General features: G+C 30.7%; 2 protein-coding genes across 2 annotated transcripts; both read right to left on the bottom strand.

Annotated features, from left to right (window-relative positions):
* Positions 1–12,112: 12,112 nt before the first annotated feature.
* LOC122599556 (protein NARROW LEAF 1-like) lies at positions 12,113–16,201 on the bottom strand. Its single transcript, XM_043772079.1, has 6 exons — positions 16,143–16,201; positions 15,310–15,825; positions 15,072–15,215; positions 14,600–14,840; positions 13,391–13,891; positions 12,113–12,694 (listed from the first exon to the last, which is right to left on the bottom strand). Exons 2-6 carry the CDS (start codon positions 15,796–15,798, stop codon positions 12,252–12,254), a joined length of 1,818 nt encoding a protein of 605 aa, XP_043628014.1. The 5' UTR covers positions 15,799–15,825; positions 16,143–16,201; the 3' UTR covers positions 12,113–12,251.
* A 4,947-nt stretch (positions 16,202–21,148) lies between these two features.
* On the bottom strand, positions 21,149–21,719 carry LOC122602229 (auxin-responsive protein SAUR76-like). The gene has a single exon (XM_043774942.1). It carries the CDS (start codon positions 21,614–21,616, stop codon positions 21,200–21,202), a length of 417 nt encoding a protein of 138 aa, XP_043630877.1. The 5' UTR covers positions 21,617–21,719; the 3' UTR covers positions 21,149–21,199.
* Between the last annotated feature and the right edge of the window lie 2,977 nt (positions 21,720–24,696).

Raw genomic sequence — 24,696 nt, 5'->3', positions numbered from 1 at the left:
TACGTATTCAAATGGTACCAATCTTGAAAAGATGACAAGAAGTTTGATTTAATATAAGATAAAGAAGGAAGGTAGTAATCAAATAGGATGTAAGATAATGTTAAGTCCAAAGTGGCGTAGGGACTGGGCGGCAATCTGTCACAATAAAAGTATAAAACACTACCATTCCATCATTATTTGTTTCACTAATAATTATTGATATTTGAATTTAAACAAATTAAGTAACAAATATTTAGTTCGATCTTGTGTTGCACACTCATTATTAACATGTCAATATCTTACGTCTGATGAGTCAAAAACATCGCAATCTTTGAATAGCCTGAACAAATAACGTAACGTAATTTATCCGTCTACCCATTCATAGTCGGCTCTATTATAATTAGGGCTAAGCAATCAAGTTATGCCTCCAAAAATCTAAGACCTTATTTATTTATTTTTTTGTATAATAGGCTCAGTGTTTGAACTTTGACTTAAGTCATTATATAATTTTCATTGCAATTATAACATCCTTAATAGTTTTTACATCTAACCTATATATATATATATTTACTATTAGGTCAACAACATAAGTTGAGTTTTTTTTTTTTTAATTTTAAAATTAGTATGTTAATGAATTAGGCCCCAAAAGTTGATCTCGTTTAAGGACATTGAAAACCTTAAGTCGTTTAAGGATATCAAAAACCTTGAGCCGTCACGTAATGTACCTATTTATAAAGAATTAAAGTTATTGCAAGTCTACTAAGCTCTACTCATTCGGGACCATTAAAGAAGAATATATACAAGATGAATATGCCAAAATATCATCATCATTATAGGTCAATTGTGAGCTCTACCATCATGAGTTTAAAGCGATAACCATGGCCTATTACATCAGCAAATCTAAAAACACGTCGATTTTAGGACCACGGGGAAAGTTGTGGTTGAGATCTCGCAACGAGGTGTAACTTACTGGAAATATGTAAAAGATTCATAAAAAGTTATGTGCCCTTATCCTTTTGGGCTCATCATCAGAAATAACTTTGCTTTGTTACTAAGATCATATATATATATATCCACTAGTACTCGTCTTTTATGACTATTCATTTTCCATGCAAAGTTATTGATATGTTTTTTTTTTTGTATGTATAGTTGTCCTGCTTGCTTTAGCTGAAATTGTTATAAAGTTTCTACAAAATCCCAAAAGGTTAACCGTTATAACAAATGAAAGTTAAAACCTAAAAGTTGATACATAACGAGTACACAACCACGATTGAAATCTTTTGTAACGGCTCATATTTTGTAGCATCTCCTAAAAACGCAAATCATGAATAGAATAGCTGGCATATCAAGAAAAAAGACTTAACTAATATCTTTTAGTAATCAAAGTCGAACTAATTTATCTTTTAGTAAAACTTGGATGAAAACAACATAACTAATATCTCAATCAACTGTTAACTAGCTCTTTTCGGATTTAAATTAAGGGATTTGATAAATAATACTTCTGAAGACTGAAGCACTAATTATCAAACATTTAATGAAGTTTTTATTTTATAAATAATCACACTATACATTTGATGCTTATTATTTGAATTTAATAATTTCTATTTTTATACGAATGATAAATGCATATTTTTATATTTAAAAAAAATCAGATTTCATTAAATGCACGATAAGTAATGTCCTAACATTATTTAGGAAATCTCATTAAACTAAATAAGCAACCATATAGCAACTTACACCATGTGATTTGCTCATGTGTTGCGCAACATATAGATTGCTATTTGCTTCTTTTTTACCTTCACGTTTAGTTATACTATTGGACCAACTCTCATGTTTTAGGTTGTGATTCGGTTAAAATCCAAAAATATCCGAGTAGCATTATGGATATGTTTGGCAAAATTAGTTGTAGCTGGTAGCTGTAGCTTGTATCTGAAGCTATAAGCTGTAACTTTTATTTGGAGCTGTAAGTTGTAGCTCTTAATTTTCAAAAGTGTTTGACATGATAGTTGTTGTTGCAACTTTAAAATGAATTTGTGTAACTTTTAAAGAGTAAAGCTTCAGCGAAAAACTAAAGCTCCTAAAACGTTACTTCATCAACTAACGTTTCATTTTGGAGCTTTTTCTTTCAAATAAAAGTTAAAGCTAATTGCATCCAAACAAAGCTTTTACTATTTTAGGAGCTTTTAGTTTAAAATGAAAAGATAAAGCTCCTAAAAAGCTCTTAAAAAGCTTGTGACAAACATAGCCTATTAGCTTTAAGTTTTTTCTTCTATAATTAATTACTTCAGGCAAGAACAATAATTAACTGGAAAATAATTCATATACCAAAGTCTCATCAACCAATTAGTTTGAGGTGATTTGGTTCTTTAAGTTATACTTATTTTTTTTAAAAACTTAATGGTTCAAACATATTGTGTTAGCTTTTTTTTTTTCTTTCTCTCTTTATAGTTCATATAACAATAAAATCTTGATAAAGTTGAGTTGACAAATCTTGGCACATAAATTGATTGAATTTGACATATGGAAATGGGGCATCATGATACATGGACAAGAGTTAGGCAGCAATATAGGGAAAGCATCTATATCGTGTGTGCATCAAATAGCAACCGGTGGCTCAAATGTTTGTCAGACTTGGATTTAGAATTGACCCATCATTTATGCTTGTTCCCCGGCCCATTCACTTCCCTAACTTCAAAGATAAATAAGATCAGCGACCCATACATATTTTGTCACTATCAATATTTAATCCTCTGGCTCTAACACTTTCATTGACGATGGATACGAGAAAGTGAGTCTTTTTTTGATTTAGATTCTCTCAATAGTGTTTCCAATTCACACATCTAAACGCGCCCTTAATAGTTATATATCTTCGGTTGATGTTGAATTTTAAGAATTTGTATTCCTATCTTTTTTGGAGATTCGAGTGTGCAACGCATTATCCAAATTTCTATTCGACGGTCCCGCCTTAAGACACGCATGTCGTAAGCACATGAAATTACCGCAACATTATATTCCTTGATTTTATTTTATTTGATACATCATCAACTACTTTTGTATCTATTCAATTTGTTTTCATAGTTAATTTAGTTTTATAAAGACAACGATATCTTTGATTTTTGAGTATTAAACACATCGATCGACTTCTATTTACTTAATCTACATGACATAATGTCATTCATACATATAGTAACATGAAACTATTACGGGTATGACATTAGTTGCAGCTGATGGAACTTAGAGTTGAAACTTTTGCTTTAGAGCATGTAGATGAAGGTTTTGTTTTTATGAAAGTGCTTAACAAAGTGGTTGGAAGTAAAGTTTAATCTTTTATATTAATAAAAGAAATTTGTAATGATGTCATGTTCTTTTAAAAGAAATTTCCATAACATGTTAATATATTATCTTAATTTTTTTATGACATCATCTAAAAAAAATAGACAAAACAAAACAATTTCATACTTATTTCAAGATATAATGATTTTAACATAATTTTAGTAGATATATATGAAAAAAATTTATTTTACTTATTTATTTAGAAGAAATAGAAACTAAAAATCAAAACCCGTATGATTAATTAAATTTTTCAGAGTATCTTTTCTAAATTATATAACTTTACTTTTGATTTCATTGTAACTTAAGTAAAATGTTAAGTGTTATCAAAAGGGTTGATATTGAAATCAATAAATTTGTAGATTAAAATTTATTATTGTAATACTATTTTGGAGCTAGAAGTATGAGAATTGAATAATCAATTTATCATTAGATTTTTAATATAACAAATGTGATTTATATATTATGACTCTTAAATATACTATATTTTTAACACCAAATTCTATTCAGCTACCCGCATAATATGCGGGTTGATTACCTAGTTATATAAAATAACATAAAATGTCAAGTAAATAAAAATTTAAATATTAAGTATAATTATATAATAAGTATTTTGGTAATTTACTTAATTTAAATACTTATATCTAGTTTTAAAAGTTATTTTAAAAAGCTTTTGGTTTAAGAGCTAATATGTTTCTAGAGCTCTTCAACCTTTTTGGGTTAAATATTTTTTATGAGATCTATTTTCAAGCTCTACGTCACATATACCCAATGACATGTAAATCATGAGTGGAATTATATGGTACAAGCATGGTACCCGCACAATGCGTTGGTAGTAGTGGGGAATGCGGTCTGCTTTATTAGGGTTTTTGGGTAGTTACGTAAAGAAAAAAACCAAAAAAGTCCAAGGGCAAATAAGGTATATCAAAGACAGAAATATTTAATAAGAGGGGAGGGGGGGGGTAATTTGCTTTATTAGGGAGTAAAGATATCAAGTTAATATATACAAACCATATTCTTGCAAAATAGTACAAGAAAATGATTAGGTAAAACTATTATTCTATTATTCTAGAGATAGTTATGAATAAATGCGTCTTATGAGATAATTAAAAAATAATTTTAGAAATCTGACACATAATCACATTAATAGTTAGGTTATACTATTAAAAAACAATACTATGCATAAATCTTATTTTGATCATATCATGTGACATCAGATTTTTATATATTTGTAAGTCTGTCTATTAATCTTATGTATCATTACTTATTCTTCTATTAACTTGTCTAGTAGTGATTAGTGAACATTAGTAACTATCAAATAATAAAAAAAGTAAAAGAAACCGGTATTTAGAGTGCTAGGAAATCGAACTTACAAACAAATTTATATTTTTAAAAGTTTACTAATTCATGTGACATCAATCAACATTTGATGGGCTTGGAGCCCAAATCTATGTAAACATTTTTAATATTGGACCGTTGCAAGGTTGGAGGCTTGGGGCCCATTGTTCAAGTTTAATATTGAGCCATACATTATTGAGCCGATTGTCCAAAAGTAAGATCGGCTATCTATGTGAATATGTGATCGACTCCCAAAAAGGCCACAAACAAAATTGACAGTTATCATAAATTCATGATCCATAAGTATATGGTAATACATATTAGAAGATAAGCTGCTTTCTTTTTCTTCTAGATAAGTTTGTTGCACACATTAACAAACACATGCACTCTCTTGGTAACAATTAAAAACTTTTAAGTAAAAAAGTCATAGTGTATCTTCTTTTAAAACCGAATATCACAACAGAAGGTCTATATTATGTTTTGGATCCACGTTAGAGAATTCTCTCATTCAATACTTAGTTTTGTAGTCGGAGGAAAATTCCCCTAATAGTTTAACCAAAAGCACGACAACATATTAGGAGAAAACTTTGTCCCTTTAGACTTGGTCTCTCAAAATCCAAGCTTTGACTTCCTTACCGTTGAGCTATTAACCAGTTCTAATTAATTTTTAATGAGCTTGAATAGTGAACCTGAAGCATCAATAAGATATTTCGATTTGAGAATAAATTGCAAGTATGTTCTATTTAATTAAAAGATGAAGATATGAAACTTTATAGTCCAAAAGTCAAGAACCGTTTGATGACTCAATTGTGAAAAATGTATATATAGATCATCAATAAATTTTTAGTATGACTGTTAAAGCATTTATGTATGTAAGGAATAGAGATTTACGTCTGCTTTATAAAATTGAAAATCATATAGAAATGGATTAAGACAGATTGAGATATTCTATCGCATGTGATATCCATACTTTCCATCTTATAAAGTGGCTTTAACTAATTATCTTTCGAATTTACAGGTTATTAAATATTAATTGATCCACTAAAAGCTTTGGAATCGATTCTTTGAGTAATGCATGATTTAGTATGAACACAAGATACAAACATCGATTTTTGCTGTAAGCCTGTAAGTTATTCGAAAGGACATATCTTTTAAGCAAATAATATTGACGAAAACTTGTTATTTTGTTAGACAAATATATGTCAATTACAAGAAAAAAGCTAATGTTTGACATAGAATATAATTATATAAATTAAGCAAAAATTCGGAAATTTTAATATGGTTAGTGTAACTTAGGGCTCCTGCGGTGGAACTACATTTAAAGTAGGGTAGTCCGACCAATGGGTTTAGGAAATGCACGCAATCTAAATGCTTTTCAAAATGTTGTGTTTTCTGTACAAGTTTAAAAATATAAAATACTAGTCAATATAACTAACCTAAGGTTTTGAAATTAGTTTTTTAACAATGTAACTTATAAAGTCATATTGAATTAAATGAGAAATAGTGGAAGCTATTAAAAGTAAAAAAAACTCTTAACAAACGTACAAAACTGCTAATAACCGTAACAATGTGATCATTATCATTACTCTACACAAATATAATTCTAATATTAAAAAAATTGATATTACTGATCACTTTTGATTCTAGTTTCCCACTGTATGGCTCTTGTCAAGGCATTAGTTAAATCTCTCTTTATACATAGGCATTAGTTAAATCTCTCTTTATACATAAAATGCTAACAGAAAGTACTCACGTGATACTCTCTGAACCCGCCACGTCAGCATTTTCCTACGTGGCATCACCTTATTAATCCGCTCGCCACTGTAAGCAATACATCTTTGACATGTCAGCCAATATGGCCAATGCTTTTATCTTTTTATGTTAATATATTTTTAAAAAAACAAAGGGGAAAGAGAGTTGAACCCATGACCTCACCTATGGTATTTAGTATGTTTACCAATAGGCCAAAGTGGTTGTTTGTATGTTTTTTTTACTCTTTAATTGATATACTATCTTTTTGGCGCTATACTTTTTTTTTTACGCCAAAGAGACTTTTATTGGAGTTTTAAAATTTCTTTCTCTATCTTAAAATATGAATTATCTAGATTTTGTTTAGATATATATTTATAAAAATTTTTAAAGGATTGTCTATGTGATATTTTTTTTAAAAATTTCATTTGTTGCTATTTATTAGTCGTCTTTGTTTGTTCTGTGTACTATTAGAATTCTTAATAATCCTTAGTGGTCGGTTCGGGTTCCGGTCAGAATATTCGGTTATCATATTTTTCTTTCTCATCGAGTTCAAAAAAAATTTCCCTTCCTTATGCATATATTTATATCCTTATATATTAATATAAATTGATATATTAAAGTGCTACTTTGACTATTATTTAGTTTGTCATATAAAACTTTTTCCTATATTGCAACTTCATGTTTCTCATTACTAAAAATTTGACAAGTGTTATGCAATTTAGGATCCAACTTTACTATCAATCACACCTAAGTATTTAGTAGATTTCTACAAAAAAAAAATGGTCATACTTTATTTTTAACGACAACTATCATAGTTATATTTCAGATTTAAATTAGTATATTAATGGATTCAATGTTTTATTAATATATAAAGTAATATATATGTCGGTTTTCATTTCCAACTACTTATTAATCTATAATTAGTTAAAACTGTTATAGGTTTTATTAGTACATGCAATGCATGGGTATAACCAACTTCATGACGATATTACTTCAAAACTATTAATGACAAATATGGAGATACTTGAATCTTAAAAAGACACTACACCAGTAGTGAAACATTACAAAATTAACATGGAGCAAAGATACATCTACTAACCTAAACAGTTCTCGATCTAATTGGACCATCATTTATGAAGCAATAGTAACCCATTTAAAATCTCCTAAGTTTTAAATAATTATTGCTTGTTTTCAAGTCAAGTAAGATGAAAATCAATTTTATATTATATAACTATAATTACTTTTAGTTGAATAACATAGTCCAACGGCCATTACACCAACACAATATTGTTGTTAAGGTTTTGAGTTTTAAAGAAATAAATAGTATTTTATTTGCTTAAATTTCTCATGTTCATTCGTTTACCTTTGTTGTTAAAGCTTATGTTTTGTTAATATATATATATATATATATATTTCTTCAATTAATTTTTGATGATTAAATAGTTAGCAAAATTTTATTAGTCTATTAAAAAAGGTTATAGCTCCCCAACAATCATTTTAATGACCTATGGCCCTTTACACAACATTTTCAATATCATAAACCAAAATGCTACATGTTAACGTAATTTCACGATTACAGGTGGAATAATAGTGACTTGATGTTGGTTTTCAAATCATACTTTTTATGGATAATAGCTTCATCTTCAATGCAAATCTATCCATGACCTTTCCTTTCTTTTTAATTTAATTTATTTAATACTTTTATTTAATTTAATTTTATCATTTATATCTCCAAATGTTTTTAAAAATTAAAAATAATACCACCTTCAAAATAAATCAGGACTTATATATATCAGAAGTGAATATGAGGCTGTTAGGCACCTAAGTTAGGTAAAAAACTCCCCACACACCTTTTTTTAAACCATAAAAGTCATGGGGGGCCAATCATTTATTCAAATTATTAAAATACTGGTATGTGAAGGGTTTTTTTACCCAAGTTGGGTGCATAACATCCCAATACTCACTTTTCTCTCTCTCTCTCTCTCACACACACACACACATATATATATATTACGTAGTATAGAAATAGGAATTTTATTAAATTCATATATATTATTATCATATATTTATATTAAATATATGACTAAAGATAACTCAATTAAAGTCGCTGTGTTTTTATTAGTTATCAACTTACAGTTTTTTCAGTTAAATATATAGATTTTCAATCTAAAGTTCCATTAACCAATTTCATTCAAATCGTATCAAAGTAGTTTTGGTTACAAAAAGACTTTGTTAACTTGATGCGCTTCTAAATATTTTTTATTAATTATTATATATGAATTTGCATATGTTCATTAATTGGTGAATTTGACACTCAAGATTTAATGATTTCCAATAATGGTTATTTAAAATCTGTATACATCTAAGTTTCAACTTATTTGATTATGCAAGATATATATATATATATATATATATATATATTGGCATGTTTGTTAGATTTTACATATAGGAATTTAATTTAAAGTTGATAGAATAAGTCATCTTTATAAACTATTCTACTTACATTGTCTTATTGTAAAATTTGAGTAAATAATACAGTTATGTTTGTTAAATCATATGTTATGTTTTATTATATATATATATATATATATATATATATATGGGTAAGATATTTTGAGACCACCTCTTATTTTAGGACCAACTAGGACCATTGATTTTTGTACACCATCATCATCTACTATGATATACAAGACTTTTTTGTAAAAACACTAAGACTTTCCAGCGACGGACCCACAGAAAAATCATGTGACATGATTTTTCTGTGAGTCCGTCGCTGGAAAGTCTTAGTGTTTTTACAAAAAAATCTTGTATATCTTAGTAGATCATGATGGTGGTGTGTAACTTACGAAAATCAATGGTCCTTTTTTGGACTTTTTTTAGTTGGTCTCAAATTATCTTTCCCCTATATATATATATATATATGGTCTTTCATATGATTTGATTTATTATTTGATAAAATAACAATCATAAGTAATTAGTCATTAGGTAATATTTATGATATCGTCATATATCAGAGGGGTATAATATATTTTATTATATATAACTATACACTTTTTATTATAACATTATTTTTATTACATGTTATTCATGATGAATTACGTAAAAAATAAAACAGACTGGTGCAACGCATGGGTTTCACCTAGTTAAAAACAAAACTATGACAAGTGAATAACTCTTTACAAGAGTTAAATACGATACATTTTTTTTTTATTGAATTATCTTAGGTGTTTCTTACATCAAATATAATATGTTATGTTGTTATTTTAATTTAATGGTCATTATACTTTATACAGGTTAGGAGGTACAAAGTGCACGCTCGTGTAAATCAATGTGTGTCCGTGACCAAAATACACCCCCTTGTGCGGCCTAGAAGAAGCGCCGCTTGTGATGGTACCATCAGTGATAATTTGTCGTGCCTATAACAATCATCCTTATATACATTCTAGAGGAAGTTCAAGGAAGTTAAATCGTCTTAAATCGTCTCATATTTCTTATCATTGGGATAGCTTGAAACACACAGAAAAACACGTACATATTCGAAATCCCCTCTAAAGAAAGTTATTGATTTTGCAGTCAAAACAATAACACTAAAACACATATTATCCCAATGCAAAATCCATGTGAGATGAATTGTTAGTGTATTCAATTTCTAAGATATGTTATACTTTACCATTGTTACAATAAACTGTACATAATATTAATGCATAGCTAGGTGTGATGTATATTACTTTTATATGAATTTTACAATAAACTATACAAACATTATATTAATGGTAGCATTACTGCATTACTAGCATATGAATCAAAACTCCTTTACTTTTGAAGAAATTATGACAATAACAGATATGTAACCAAAAGATTGACTGATTTCATTATTAATAAGGAGTTTTAACACACAATAACAAGAGTAAATCAAACTATAATAACCTATATATATATTGTGAAGGATTAAGGGACAAACAAACTGATTACATAACCAAAAAAACAAGAAGTAACATGATGAATATATGATGAAGATGATGATTGGGAGAATATTATGCAACGGCCATAAACGGTAAAAATAGGGCAGTGTGTTGTGTGAACCCTAGCTCCACTGTAGCTTCCTTTATATAAGCAACATATTTTCCATCTAGCCCTTCCTCTTACTGTCTTGTTAAAAGCCATCCCTCGTACATCCAGAATTCCTTAATGACAATATCAGTCCCCCTTCTTTTCCTTGTGATCATGTCATAAAGCATAAAACATAAAAACAAAATAAGTTAATAGAAAGTTACATAATCAAGATGCTTATTTCAACAACTTTGTACGTAATAATCTTGTATAGTTGTACGCATGTGCAAAATAAACGTGAAAAAAAGTTATGCATGTGCAAAGTAAACTTATAAACGAGATTGAAAACATTATGTAACTTCAAAATGGACATAAATGATTGAATGATATTGTTATGAAGAGAAAATGAAGTGATAAGAATAAATGGACACTCAGCTCAAAGACAACATATATATCTTCAAGATTAACCTGTTATGTTTATGAAACGAATATGGATTTATTTAAGTACATCACATCAAAAACAACTTTCTTTTAATCTTTTTGGTTAACAAAACCCAACTGTCACATTCTTTGATTTATTCAAGGAAAAGAGAAAGTTGAGAATTGGCATCATAAAAAAGCATGTTAGTCTCTTGTTTTTGTGTTGTATTCATTATATATTCTGCCGGCCCAGCTATATATTGTACGACTCTTTATTCTTCTATTTCCATTTCTATATATACACACACCCATACTCACTTATCATCTAAGACAATCCTTCTATCTATAACTGGAGTTAGCTAGCCATGAGCCGCCACAATCAACAAGAGATCCCTGGTGAGTTTGATTTGATCTCCATAATTCACTAACTTGTGCAAGATTATAATTTGTTTATATCGGTTTGGGAATTCATGAATTTTTTTTTTGCAGTTGCCTATCCTCCTCCATTGGAGAAACAAGGACCGATGCCACCACCACCGGTTGGATACCCAACAATCGATGTCCCTGAAAATCAAGTTCCCATGAGCACTCAGAGCAGGGGTGATGGTTTCTGGAAAGGATGGTAATTGCCAGCAATACCTTATGCATTTTACTACTTCTATTTGATTGTTTCAACTCAATAATTCAATTTTTGATTTTTTTTTTTTAACGTTGTTTGCAGTTGCGCTGCACTATGTTGTTGTTGCGTGTTGGATGCCTGCTTCTAAGTTATAAAAACATCCTGTGGAAGATCAGCATGATTTGTTATTCTTGATGAGTGTTTATGTTTCTTATAAAAGTGTTTGCTTAAATGAGATTACATGATAGCAACAATAGAGTTCTTTTGTGAGTTCTGGCTTCTGCAAGTAATTTTTGTTTCTATGTATTAACGATTTGTCAATGAACTGCTATCGGTTGTCATTTATGTGAATTTTTGAACGGTTACAAGGACCACCAGGCCTCCAAACACAGACAGCTTACACATTTAACTCGGACATAAATCAATTGAACATACTATATAGCCAAAAACGGCTGCAGCTAGGTTCAAATCACAACAGCTATATTAACACTAGTTTAGACCTGTTGAACCTGAAATGTATATACGTAAACGAGGCTGGGATAGTTGGGTTTAAAAGTATATTTATACTTTGAACACATTGTTATTTCTGCACTGAGAACGAGCATATATCACTGATTTAAAGACTTGTAATAACGCACAGCTTAAAGCTTTGCATACAACAAAATACATCGTCATCTTTAACCAGTCCAACACATGAAAGGTTTATAAACCATAATTTACATACGCACCTGCAAAGGTTTGTACACTGGCTTACGACATAACCTCATTTAGTTTCTTCATCCATACTTGGTGATGAAGGATCAGACCGCCTTCTCTTGGGCTCATTGTCCCCCAAATGCAGTCCAAAACTAAGATCCTCACCCGTCGCACTTTTCAAAGCACTTAAATTCTCAGACTCCGCCCTGCACCGCCGCTCATTTCTGTGCAGTGGTGAATGCCCATTGAAGCTTGGAATGAATTGATGTTCAATACTTGGGCCCAAATTAGCCCCATCTTCCAAATTGGCTGCATTTTCTGTAGGGGACAAATTGATATCCGGACCACCAACACCTGTTCCTGGCCCATCTTCCGAAGGGATATGCTGTTGGATGTTAAGTCCCAATGGCTCTGCTTTATCTTTGGGAAGAACTATTTCTGGGGGTGATAAATTCTCACCTGTCGAACCCACAACTGTTCCTGATGCAGCTAATTGTTCTTGTACCGCATCTACCAACATAATCATAAAAAAGTGTCACGAAATAGGACGGAAAAAAACAACAAACAATAAGCCCAACTTAAAAAGGCCATGAGAGCATGACAAAGCTAAGGCAAAATGCCTTGAACACTGAGGCAAAATGGTAGTGCAATTTGGCCCGACTATTAAGCTAAAAATTACCTTAACCAGGAAATCCAAATTAACCTTTCCAGTTTCTTTTACCAGAAACTTTGGGTTTTTTTAATGTTTATTTCATATAAAAATCAAGCAAAATCAGAACGTCCTGATCTTCATGTGCTTGTTTGGGAAGGTATCACAAATAGTTTATGATCGATTTTGTTATGGTCAACCTGCCAAAAATGGAACCACCTAAAAAGGGCCTCCGTTTGTCAAAATATACTATTTTATCTTTAATTAATCCACCTTATACTTAAAAGGCATTTGCTAAGCGTGTTTGATAAGCTCAAAGTTTTCTTATTAACCAAAAAATATCCTAAGACAGTAAAATCTTGTATTAATTGCATTTTGAAATTCTATTAGGAAACATTAAGTTCATTAAACACTTTTTAACAAGTGCTCTTAGGGCACAAGTTTGAAAACATCTTCTTGTAACATGAGCAAACATAGTATTGAGCCTTTGTTCAGCATAAGAAGCAAAGATGAAAAAACAACAGAGAACATGAAATAAGCTGAGTGATAACACAAACCATTTAGGGCATCAGAAGTGGTTATAAGATCAAGTTCAAGAAGATTGAGTAGACGTCCAAGATCAACACCACTAGTCCAATTCTCTGGAGGTTGACCAACTTTAAGTTTAAGTCGACCCCTATTGGCGGTTCCACCCCATATGATCCCAATGGGTCTTGGTTTCTCCTCGTTTTCAGCTTTCAAGACAATGAGACTTCCACTATCACCTTCTAGGTCAAACGTTTGTTGGTTCTCTCCAACAACAAGAAAATCAGTAAAGAAGCAAATCCCTTTTTCATCATTATATTCAAGAGCATAAGCCAAGACTGTCCCTTTAGTCAACCCAGAACTCCTTCCAACTTTCATCACTTTCTTACCAATAATACTGTTGATCGGAGATTGCAAATCAATAATTTTCACATCTCCAATCTCTCCAACATCTTTTACAGATGTGGTAACAGTATCTAAGTCAAAATCTTCACTGAAGGGGATGAATGCCCCATCGGCTCTCACAAATGTCTCTGCATGTAAACCAAATCTGATATATTATACGAAAGTCTAATAGCTGTGAGTTCAACTATGTATGTGTAAACTTGGTAAATAATATTCCAAAAACAGGATTTATTATACGATAAAAGTTTCTATAGAATCCAAGTATAAAAGAGAATCTACAATTTTACATTTGCATCAATTAACAGCCCAAATAAAAAAAGAAGCTCTATTATTAGTTTATAACAGACTATCCAAATGCGTTCGTCATTTAACCAATAAATTCTGTTTGTAGCTACAATGTCACATTTTAGTTGACAAGTAAAGATTAGAGAAAAAACAGGTGGCCTAGAGAGACCATAAGCAACTCTTCATTAATAAAATAATGGCTACACCAAGTAATCAATTAGAAATCTTCTAAACTGTTTAAAGAACACAGGTTTGTTGTGCAGTTTCTACTATTGTATCAACATACATGTGCATATACAAAAGCGTGTGTACAGAGTACAGACACAATACTATACTTTTAGAAACTAAAATATATATTGTACTGATATGTTAATACTTAAATTGGAGTATTCTAGCTAGTTGAACAATGAGCATCATTTCAGTTGAGTTGTACCATTTCAAATGGTGCTACACAATTTTAGAAACTAAATGTGCTGATGCATCTTATAAACAGTTTAATAATTGCAAAAGTTGGCAAGTAATAACCACCAGAACGTTTATAAAGGGCTAACCTGGGTTAACGCCCGCAAAGATGCCATACCATAGGTCGTCTGGGATAAATGAAGTAGCTCTCTCCACTGCACCAAGATATATACCAGGTCCAAGTGTTGGTGGTAAAGGATGAAACATCTTCTGATTTGGATAATCTAGATTAACAGCAACATGGCGGTTTGTGAGAAAACCAACTTGCCGGTTGCCTGTTTGGCTTCTCACAATAGCCCCCAATGTCCCATATGTCTCTTGACTTGCTACCTACATATAGAAAATGTGGCATCTTTCAGTATATTCATGTCCAACATAAAGATATGAATGACATAGAATCTAAGAAAATATCAACAAACACTTTTTACCTATCATATCAACAATAAACCAGCCATTGCATATATATTCTTTCGCGAAAAAGACATCAAAAATACTATAAGAGTGGTGTGTCACACTTCAATCAAGTCCTATGAATAAAGATTTTACAGAATCTAATAATACCTGAGAGCCTGAACCTATACATGAGCCACTTCCACGGAGGTCATCCACAATTTCGGTGTACAACTGTTCCTTGCTCGTTCGTTCGGGTGTACCAAAGTATGAAAATTCGACAACATCCACATCACACCACACACTCCCTGGTCCCTGTTGAAATATAAAGATTAACAAGCAAAAAGTAAGCATGTAAAGACTAAAGACTCATACCAATCCATAAATTAATAAATAGTGCAACCTTTACCTCCAGTATAGTTGGCAGACACTGAATAGGGGTAAGCCATTGCTTATGAACCTTCCGTGAAACAAACACTAGAATTGCCGGTATATCTGTCAACACGCCTTTACGAATCCTAAACCCAATTGCAGTACCAAGACTACAACACCTCAAGATCTTACTATGAGACGCCCGGATAGTCATCAACTCAAGCAAAGTCGTTGCTTGATGCCCTTTAGGTAACGTACCTATACATTCAGGTAATACCCCCTTCTGCAAATTTATAAAATAATTCGTCCTCTCTTCAGCGGCATCACTTAACCTACTCGACGTAGGCCAAGAAAAGTACGCAGCGTTGCTCTCGGAATGCTGTCCACCCGACGCATAAGGTTGAAGCGTCGGCTGACTAAGCGACGGCTGGTTAGACTGGCTATTATAACAAGTCTTCTCCAAATCCAATGCGGATTCCTCTGAACCCGATGAACGAACTCTCGTGTCCACTTGTGTTTGATCCATATGATTATAACACACTTAAATTCACCCCTGGAATACTAGGGGTTAGCTACTAATACAAGATAGACATTAAATGATGATCATTTCACTAAAGCATTTATACAAACACCTTATGTGCATGATATATTATATAGAGACTAAAACCCTAACTAATTTAACAATTTATGAAACAATCAGATAAAATAATTTACAGCTATATATGGAGAGCTATATATGTATGCATAAATTGTATCTATATATCTATCTATAGAATATAAGAAATTGAAGCTGAAATTATATAATTAGCAAGCAAAATTAGAGATTTACTATAAAAAACGATTGATCAAAATGGGAGAAACTTGACTTACTGATTAGGGAAGATAGTGTGAGTGCTTGGTCCAGTTGTCGGAATTCTATTGTGAAATTCAAAAAGGTTAAAGTATGCGATTATAGATTGAGGAAGGGAATACGAGAATGTTAGTCACACTTAAGTTGGGTGAAAAATCTTTCACATAACCTTTTTTTAAAGGTAAAAATCATGGGGGGCTATGTATTTATTTAAAATATTAAAATATTAGTATGTGAGGAGTTTTTCACTCAAGTTGAATGCATAACAGCCTCATACTCACTTTTCCCTTATAAATTACATTAATTAGAGAAAAATATAAATTTTTTCTTTCGATAATTTTTACAGATATTATTATCTTAAAGTGAAAAAATTACAAATTTTCATCTTTAAAGTTGTCAAACTTTTTTAGATTTTACACCGTGACCAAACAACGTTTATTTTGGACATTAACTCCCACACGTGACAAACACGCAAAGATTCCCCGGCGTTTCTTTTTCCTATATATCTTACATTTTTATTTACATAGGGGAGTGTCACCCTCGTATAATAGTTGAGCTCGAGTTTCATTTAATTATTTTATTAAGTTATTATGATGAACTCGAGATTTTATTATTGTGTCACGTATAAATTTGACGTTTGTATAATAAAGTTCGGTAAATATGGAGTATACTAGTAATTACAAGCCATGGTTTACTTGGATAAAAAAAAAATATTTGATAGCGTAAAAGGCCATAAACTCTCTCCAATTAAATCTCATTGGACTCATTTAAATTTGATACTCGTTGGTTTGACTCAAATAACTAAATTATTTTTTCGAACGTGAAACTAATTGAGCAATGATTTTTTTGTGTGTCTGAATTCAACCTGAATTTTGAAGACTATTACATTGAGCTCGTTTAGAAAGGGAGAAAAAAAAACACTTAAGCTTAAATAACTCGCCAAAAACTCGTCTCGATTACAACTTCTTTAGAGAAAGGGTAATGATCCTTACACATTTTAGTTATGCACAATATTGTACTCGTATTTATTATACGGTTGTACAGTACAATCATATAATACATAAAATCATGATAATTAATTACAGTGTGGTTCATCATTTCTTTGACTGTGAATATGGGCCGGGTTTTCAGATATGGATATTAATGCAAGATTTTAGATACTTTATTGAGTACTGGGCCAAAGTGGGGCGGAAGTGCAGCCTATGTACTGAAATTATGAAAAGTTGATATCCCATTTATCAATACCCATATGCTTTTGTATTTGTCAGTCTTTAAATTTATTTATTAACTAGTTTTTTGTCCCCAGATGTTGTCCCGGAAGACATTACGTAACATGTAAACATGTGGAAAATTATATAAAATGAAATTTTTGTGGCAAAAATTAAAAGGTGAAAAGTAATGTGATAAAAAGTAAAGAAAAATGAAACGTTGGTGGCTGAAGTTGAAAAAATAAAAGTATAAAAATTAAATAGAACAAAACTTTGTGTGAAAAGTAGAAGAAATAAAAGTGATGTGGCAAAAAGTAGAATGACAAAAAATTCGTAAACTATGTGATAAAAAGTAAAGAGAATGAAACTTTCGTGACAAAAGTTAAAAAAAAAATGGATAAAAAGTAAATGGGAAAATAACACAAATATTTCGTGCAAGAAATAGAAGAAGTAAAAGTTATGAGACAAAAAGTAAAAGTTTAAAAGTTTCTGTGATAAAAAGTAAAAAGAATGAATTTTCGTGGCAGAAATTAGAAAAACAAAAGTTTAAAAACGAAATAAAACAAGCTTTCGTGTCAAAAATAAAAAAAATTAAATTTATGTGACAAAAAGTTAAAAGTTTCCATCATAAAAAGTAAAAAAAAAATGAAACTTTCGTGGCAATAGTTAGAAAAACATATGTTTAAAAACTAAATAAAAGCAAACTCTTGTGCTAAAAGTAAGAGAAATTAAAGTTATGTGACAAAAGTTAAAACGTTAAAGTTATGTGGCAAATATTAAGAAACCTAAAGTTAAAAGGTTAAAGTTAGCTGATAGGGACCATTGTTGTAACAAATTTAACGACAGAGACTATAATTGCAGGAAAAAATTAACAGCCGTTAGCTGATGAGGACCATTGCTGCAACAAATTTAACAATAGAGACTAAAAGTGTTGAAAATGTATAACGCACGCAAACCAATTCATGCTTTTTAGTATATATAATAATATGTAACTGTAGTGATAATGTGATATATTTATTGATTTATTATTATTGTATGAATTAGTCGTGAACTTGTGAATGTCGGAGAAGGTTTTAATGATTTTTTTTAATGCTATAAAACATGTAAGTCATACTAAGTTTTATTTAAATAATAAATAAATAAATAACTAATTCATTATCAATCATCGATAAGTAGTTAAAAATAAAATTATAAGAATGCATAGTGAGGATTTGAACCTCTAATCTACAAGAAAAGAATGAGTAAAGCCAAAAGTAAAGTCATGGGCGGTATTAAGGACCCTGGGGCCGCGGTCCCCTTTGATTTTTCGTTAAATAGTGTTATTTTATCTATATATTTTTTTTAAATATAATTTTTTTGGTATTATTTTTTTATCCGTGACTTACGGCCTTCTCCGTAACTTCTTTCAAGATCCGCCTTCAAGCCAAAATGAAAAGAGAAATCCACATTAAACTTAATTTACCTTTAAAGTGAGACCTCTGAATGACTCACAAATATACCATGCTTCACAATACACATAAGAAAAATTTCCACACCGTGATCACTAGACATTTGGAATCAGGCATGAATTTTTGCGATCGATCACACTTACATTTTCATTGTCTCCATTAATCCACTACTTTTTAATTTGTAAGTATTTGTAAATTAAGTCATGCAACTTCCTTTTATAAAAGGATTGTATGGAAGTGAACTAATGAGAGCTTGGTTTAATAATAAACTATAGGTTCAAGTAATGTTGTACGGGTTTTATCATTTAATATGTTTTTATGTCTACGGACGGACCAATAAGTAAGTTCTTCTCGTAATATGGAGTTAAGTATGTTAGGGGCCCTATCCGTCCGAGTTGGGCCAAATAGTGTGTACCATAAGCCATTGAGGCGTCCTTATTGACGGATCAAAGATTTCTAAATGACATAATATTAGTTGGCTATTAAAAAAACTTCCAATGAAAATATGTCATTAATTTTGTTTATTCTCTTATTAAAGTGGCAAGTCTTTAATTTTTTTTTTTTTACAAGTGAATTTTACCTCAGTCGCGTCTGATGTGTGTCAATCGCACAACGAAAGGGTCTCACACTAAGTGGATCTTAAATAGTCTTTCTCACCATACTACCTCCTTTATTGAAAAATATCGTCGAGGAGAACCTACCAAGGCTCGAACTCAAGACCTTGGAGTAAACTCCCCCGGGGCCCAGCATAACAGGTTTAGTTAAACACCCCGCAAGTCTTTAATTAAGTCTCGGAATAATCTTATTAGCAATGTTGTTAGATGTATCTTGATCTAAAGATTTTACAATCTTAAACATAAGATTTGTATAGGCTCTTGATCTTATCCAATCATCGATCGTGTGATCAGTGGCGGCTTAAGGTTTTTGGAGGCCTCAAACGAAATCAATTTTGGGGACTAGTTCATTACCATATAAACTAAAGTAAAAAAAAAAAGTAGCTCGTCTTTTGTTATTGAACTACAAGTAATAAAAAAATATGTAGATATTGATGCAAAAATAAAAAAGGCGTTACTGCAATACAAATTATATAACGATACTCAATTCAAAATTCAAACACTTAGTCTAATATATAAGATTCTGAAGCCTTAGAAATTTGGGGCCTAAAACGATCGCCTAGTCTCATAGTACTGTTGAGTCACCTCTGCGTGTGATGCTTGAAATAATAAAATCTTAGCATCAAACATATGACAATTAAATCCATATTTTGGTATTAATTGCTACATAATGTCTAACCTATAAACACTTAATAACTTTGTCACTCGATTAGTATTTGATATGAATTACTAAAAAATATAGAAAGGATATAACATGTAGGTAGGATCTTCCAATATGATCTTAAAAGATTTCAATATAGTACTAGCATTAATTGTTTTTTCTGTCAAATACAGTTATATGTGCTACAGCTTGGTAGAAACAAAAACCTTTGTTGCTTTCATAAACGATGAAATAAATCAGTGTAGCATGCATCCCCTTCTTCTTCGCTTTTTCCTCTTAATTAATTAATGTACGTACGTACCATAAGCTAGCTAGCTAGTACGTACTCTCCAAACTTTTAAGTGTGGAAAATGTCAACTAATATTAGTATTTTAATTTTTGGTATGACAACTATACATGTATGAATCATTAAACATATATTCCCCGTTTATGGAAATAATTGATTACTTCCAAAACACAATAATCGTAAAGTATAACTTGACAATATATTTTACGCGTGAAAAACAACACAGCAAATATTACCTAATAATAATCGGGGATAACTTAGATGATGTTGACATTGTCTAGTTAGATGATGTTGCTCTCACAAACCATGAAAATCATGGGGGGCTTTTTGACATGTGTAAAAATTGATGTAAGCAAGTTTGTGAGAGAACATCATTTAAGTTAGATGATGTTAACATCATAAAACATTTTCCCATAATAATTAAGGATCAATTAACTTGTTGAGATACTTAGGTTTTACCCAAAAGGTGAGTATTCTATCCATGTTGATCAACCTCTCTAATTTTAAGGTAGGGGGACTTGTGGGGTTTTTTCCACCCTTGGACTGATACTCAATGAGAACATAACAGGACCCGGTTAAGACAATCGATCACCTTAATTGGTGGCAGACGTTTGCTATTTGTAAACCGTTAAATTAAAAAACAAATATACTTATTATAAAGAGACGAACTAGACAAACCGATAGAATTTATAAGAATCAGTAATTAACTCATAGTTAATATTAATATTGCATGAAGTTATAAATTATTATCTCAATTCTTGAGATATAAATCTCACAATTAAACCTAAATCTCAAAGAAAAATTTAATATAGATCATAAGATCGATATGACATACATAACATATAATACATAGTGATTTTTTAAGATAAGTAGAGATCGGCTAACTCGTCTAAAGAATCAGTAGAAGTAAGGTTCAAATCAGAATTCTCAAGCATCCACAACAAATGATCGAACAATACAACTTCACAATTAATAGCCGAAACCCCATCACTCGATTTTTCAACTAAAGCATTGACAAGTGGATGACTCAAGTGTTTCGCGTTAATAACATATCGTTTCCTTGTACTTCCAACGTAAACCGTCTCTTGGGGCTCTTCTCCACAAGCGTATACTACAACCGTGCTAGTATTCCACATTATTCCTCCGCTAATTGAGGCTGATTCTTTTTGACGATCGTTAGTTGACTTGGAACGTAAACTCGTGTAAGATGAAGTTCTAACAAGTTGCCTTGATAATGTTTTGCACTTTCTTAACATGAGATTGATGTTTTTCTTCATGTTTGTTGTGTGTTAAAAGGAATAATGTTTGTTGAAGTTGTAGGGATCGAATTAGGTTTAGATGGTGATATCGATAGATGAATATATGGCTTCATATATACTCTTGCGTAGTAAAGGGTGGTTTATGGAAATATATGAATATGGAAAGTGGGTGTGATATGGATGGTTAAAGAATATAAAGGGTCCCATTTGTATTTTTATATATGTGATTATAACATCTCATCTTATTTTCAATTTGATTTGAAGTATCATTACCATCCTGATTAGTTGTGACAATTTAGCATTAAATTTGTTTGTTAGTGCATTCCAATTTCAAGGTATCTTAATCTTAATCGACATGTATATATTGCATAAATTTTTTACACATTCAAAATAAATTAAATAAAATGAGTTCGAGCTAGATAAAGCTTTTAACTTCATTCAAATCTTGTATTTTGGGTTGTAGCTCGATTCGATATCTCAATGAGTTTAATGATGTGAGCTCGAACTCCACTTGAACAAATTCGAAAAAATGCTGGAGTTTGGATCAAAAGCTCGTAACTATCTTTATAAACATATAAAAATGAGTTCAAATACATAAATTACTCGTATATGGTACAAGCTTAAACTCGAATCGATAAATATTTTGAGTTGTATTGTTTGACTCGAGCTCGAACTTGAGTTTGATTAATATTTATATATACTTGATAGAACTCTACTCGAATGGGTCGAAACTTGTGTTCAAACTTAAATAATTCGGTAAACAATAACGATACACAATATCACAACCATCGCACACCATTAAAGCACACTTTGTCAAGGCGTCAACCTAACAATCTTTTGGCCGCTAACTCAACTCTAAAACAAGCTAGGGTCTATTTACAACATTTTACTTTTTTGTGTGTTACACAAATAAAACCATTTTAACTTTGAACAAGGTAAAGAAAAAGTGTAGCAAAATTGCACAAATTACACCATTTTGAATCATAATATCCTAGGTTATCTTATACTAATTATTTGAAGAGTTTGTTTCTTTTTAATACTATTGATATTAATTTTCGATTTTTCGACTGCCCTTATCGATGGATCTCACAAAGTAATCGCGTAATCTTATGAAATAGCGCTGTGATACACATAATATAACAAGTATATATAAAAAAGTGTGGTGTGGAATATTTTTTATATAGTTTACTATATCTTCATGAAAGATATTCAAAACTTAATTATCACTATATCACAATTGGGACTGAAAAAATGGGGAAATAACCAAAAAACAAGTTTAGACATATTGGAAACCAACGATACCAATAATGTACTACCTTTGTGAGACATAAGAATATATAATATTAAAGAAATACTTATATCGTATTTGTCACATTGTCTATACATATATTGTAGACAAACGCCTAACTTTGATAATTTTATGGGTTATTCCAACCAACCACTTATGTATAAACCATATGTATTATATAAATGAAATAAAAGAGAAAGGCTTCAAGCCTAAATTGGTTATATACTTTTCAATAAAAATACTGGTGTTGAACTTCTAAATACCAATGTGATTTATTATTGCTTTCAATATTGTTTCAACGTATTTCAACAAATACCAATGCTGTATATATAATGTACTTTAAAATTCTATTCCATATCAACAAAAAAAATGCTTATAAAAACTGCATACAATATCAAACTTTGTTCAAATCTTACACCGACGTGTCATCATAAAAAAACTTGCTATGCATATAGTCCATATACTGTTATTGGGACAAAATCCTATAGTATGTTATAAACATTGGTACTTTCTAGAGGTACCTAAGAGCTAGAATTTAAAACTAGAAAATATATAACGTATCTATAAATCTAAACCCTAAGAGAAATGATTATTGATTACATGCATATGTATTAGTAGATTCAATAGCTTAATTAATCTGAATACATACATAATAAATTCATCACACATGCATATAGTTGTATTTTTTAAACTTAGCAAAACTATGCACAGAGACTAAATATGCACAGAGACTAAATATATTGTATCAAAGATTTAGTATCTATATAATGGGTATGTTTGGCAAAAGTAGCTATAGCTGGTAGCTGTAACTTTTAGTTTGATCTGTAAGCTGTAGCTTTTAGTTATAGGTGTAAACTGTAGCTTTTATTTTCTAAAAGTGTTTGGTATGATAGTTGCAGCTGCAACTTCAAGATGTATTTGTGTAGTTTTAAAGATTAAAAGCTCCTTCGAAAAGCTAAAGCTTATGAAATGCTACTTTAAGTAGCGTTTCATTTAGGAGTTTTCTTTCAAATAAAAGCTAAAACTAGTTGCATCAAAACAAAGGTTTTAATATTTTAAGAACTTTTAGTTTAAAATAAAAAGCTAAATCTCCTGAAAAGCTCTTGAAAAACTTGTGCCAAACATAATCTTATCTTAGGAACTTGTACAATTATATCATCACATGGGGATCCTCTATTATCATTAGGGGATATGGACATATGGTTTTGGCCTTCGAATTCTACCGTTCACATCATATTAACATTAACATTCACATTCTCACTCGTTCTTCTACACCACAATGTTCCTAGCATACAATCGACTTCAAAATCATGTTTTCAGTCCACATACATATCCCAAATAATTGTATAAGCTACTAATATGATATATGTACTGCTACATATAACTAGACTACATAAATACTCGTAATATAAGAATTTGACTACTGGATCATGATAAAACTGATGAACAAAAATTCAAAAAACACAAATACATGCACTAATGCACAAAATTTTTCATAATACATGACGATTTTTAGTTATAAAAACATGTTTTGTTTTATTTGTTTTATATTAATACAACTAACTTATAATCTTGTATCATTAATAATTAAAACTAAAATGGCGGTTTCTGCCCATATCCGGGAAACAAGGGCTACCACATAAATTTGGCCCCGTAAACCATCGCCATATACTAGTACACCATTTAGAAACAGACAAACACTCCAGTTTTTTACCTTTTCTCCCCACATTCAGACAAAATATACCATTCTCCTTTTCAACCTTTTCTTTTTTTACCGAAAGCAACTATGTTTCCTTTCATCCAACTAAAT

This window comes from Erigeron canadensis, chromosome 5 (genome assembly GCF_010389155.1).
Source record: "Erigeron canadensis isolate Cc75 chromosome 5, C_canadensis_v1, whole genome shotgun sequence".
NCBI classification, from domain to species: Eukaryota; Viridiplantae; Streptophyta; class Magnoliopsida; order Asterales; family Asteraceae; genus Erigeron; species Erigeron canadensis.
The sequence above is the reverse complement of the archived record's forward strand: the minus strand, read 5'-3'. Positions and strand labels throughout refer to the sequence as shown.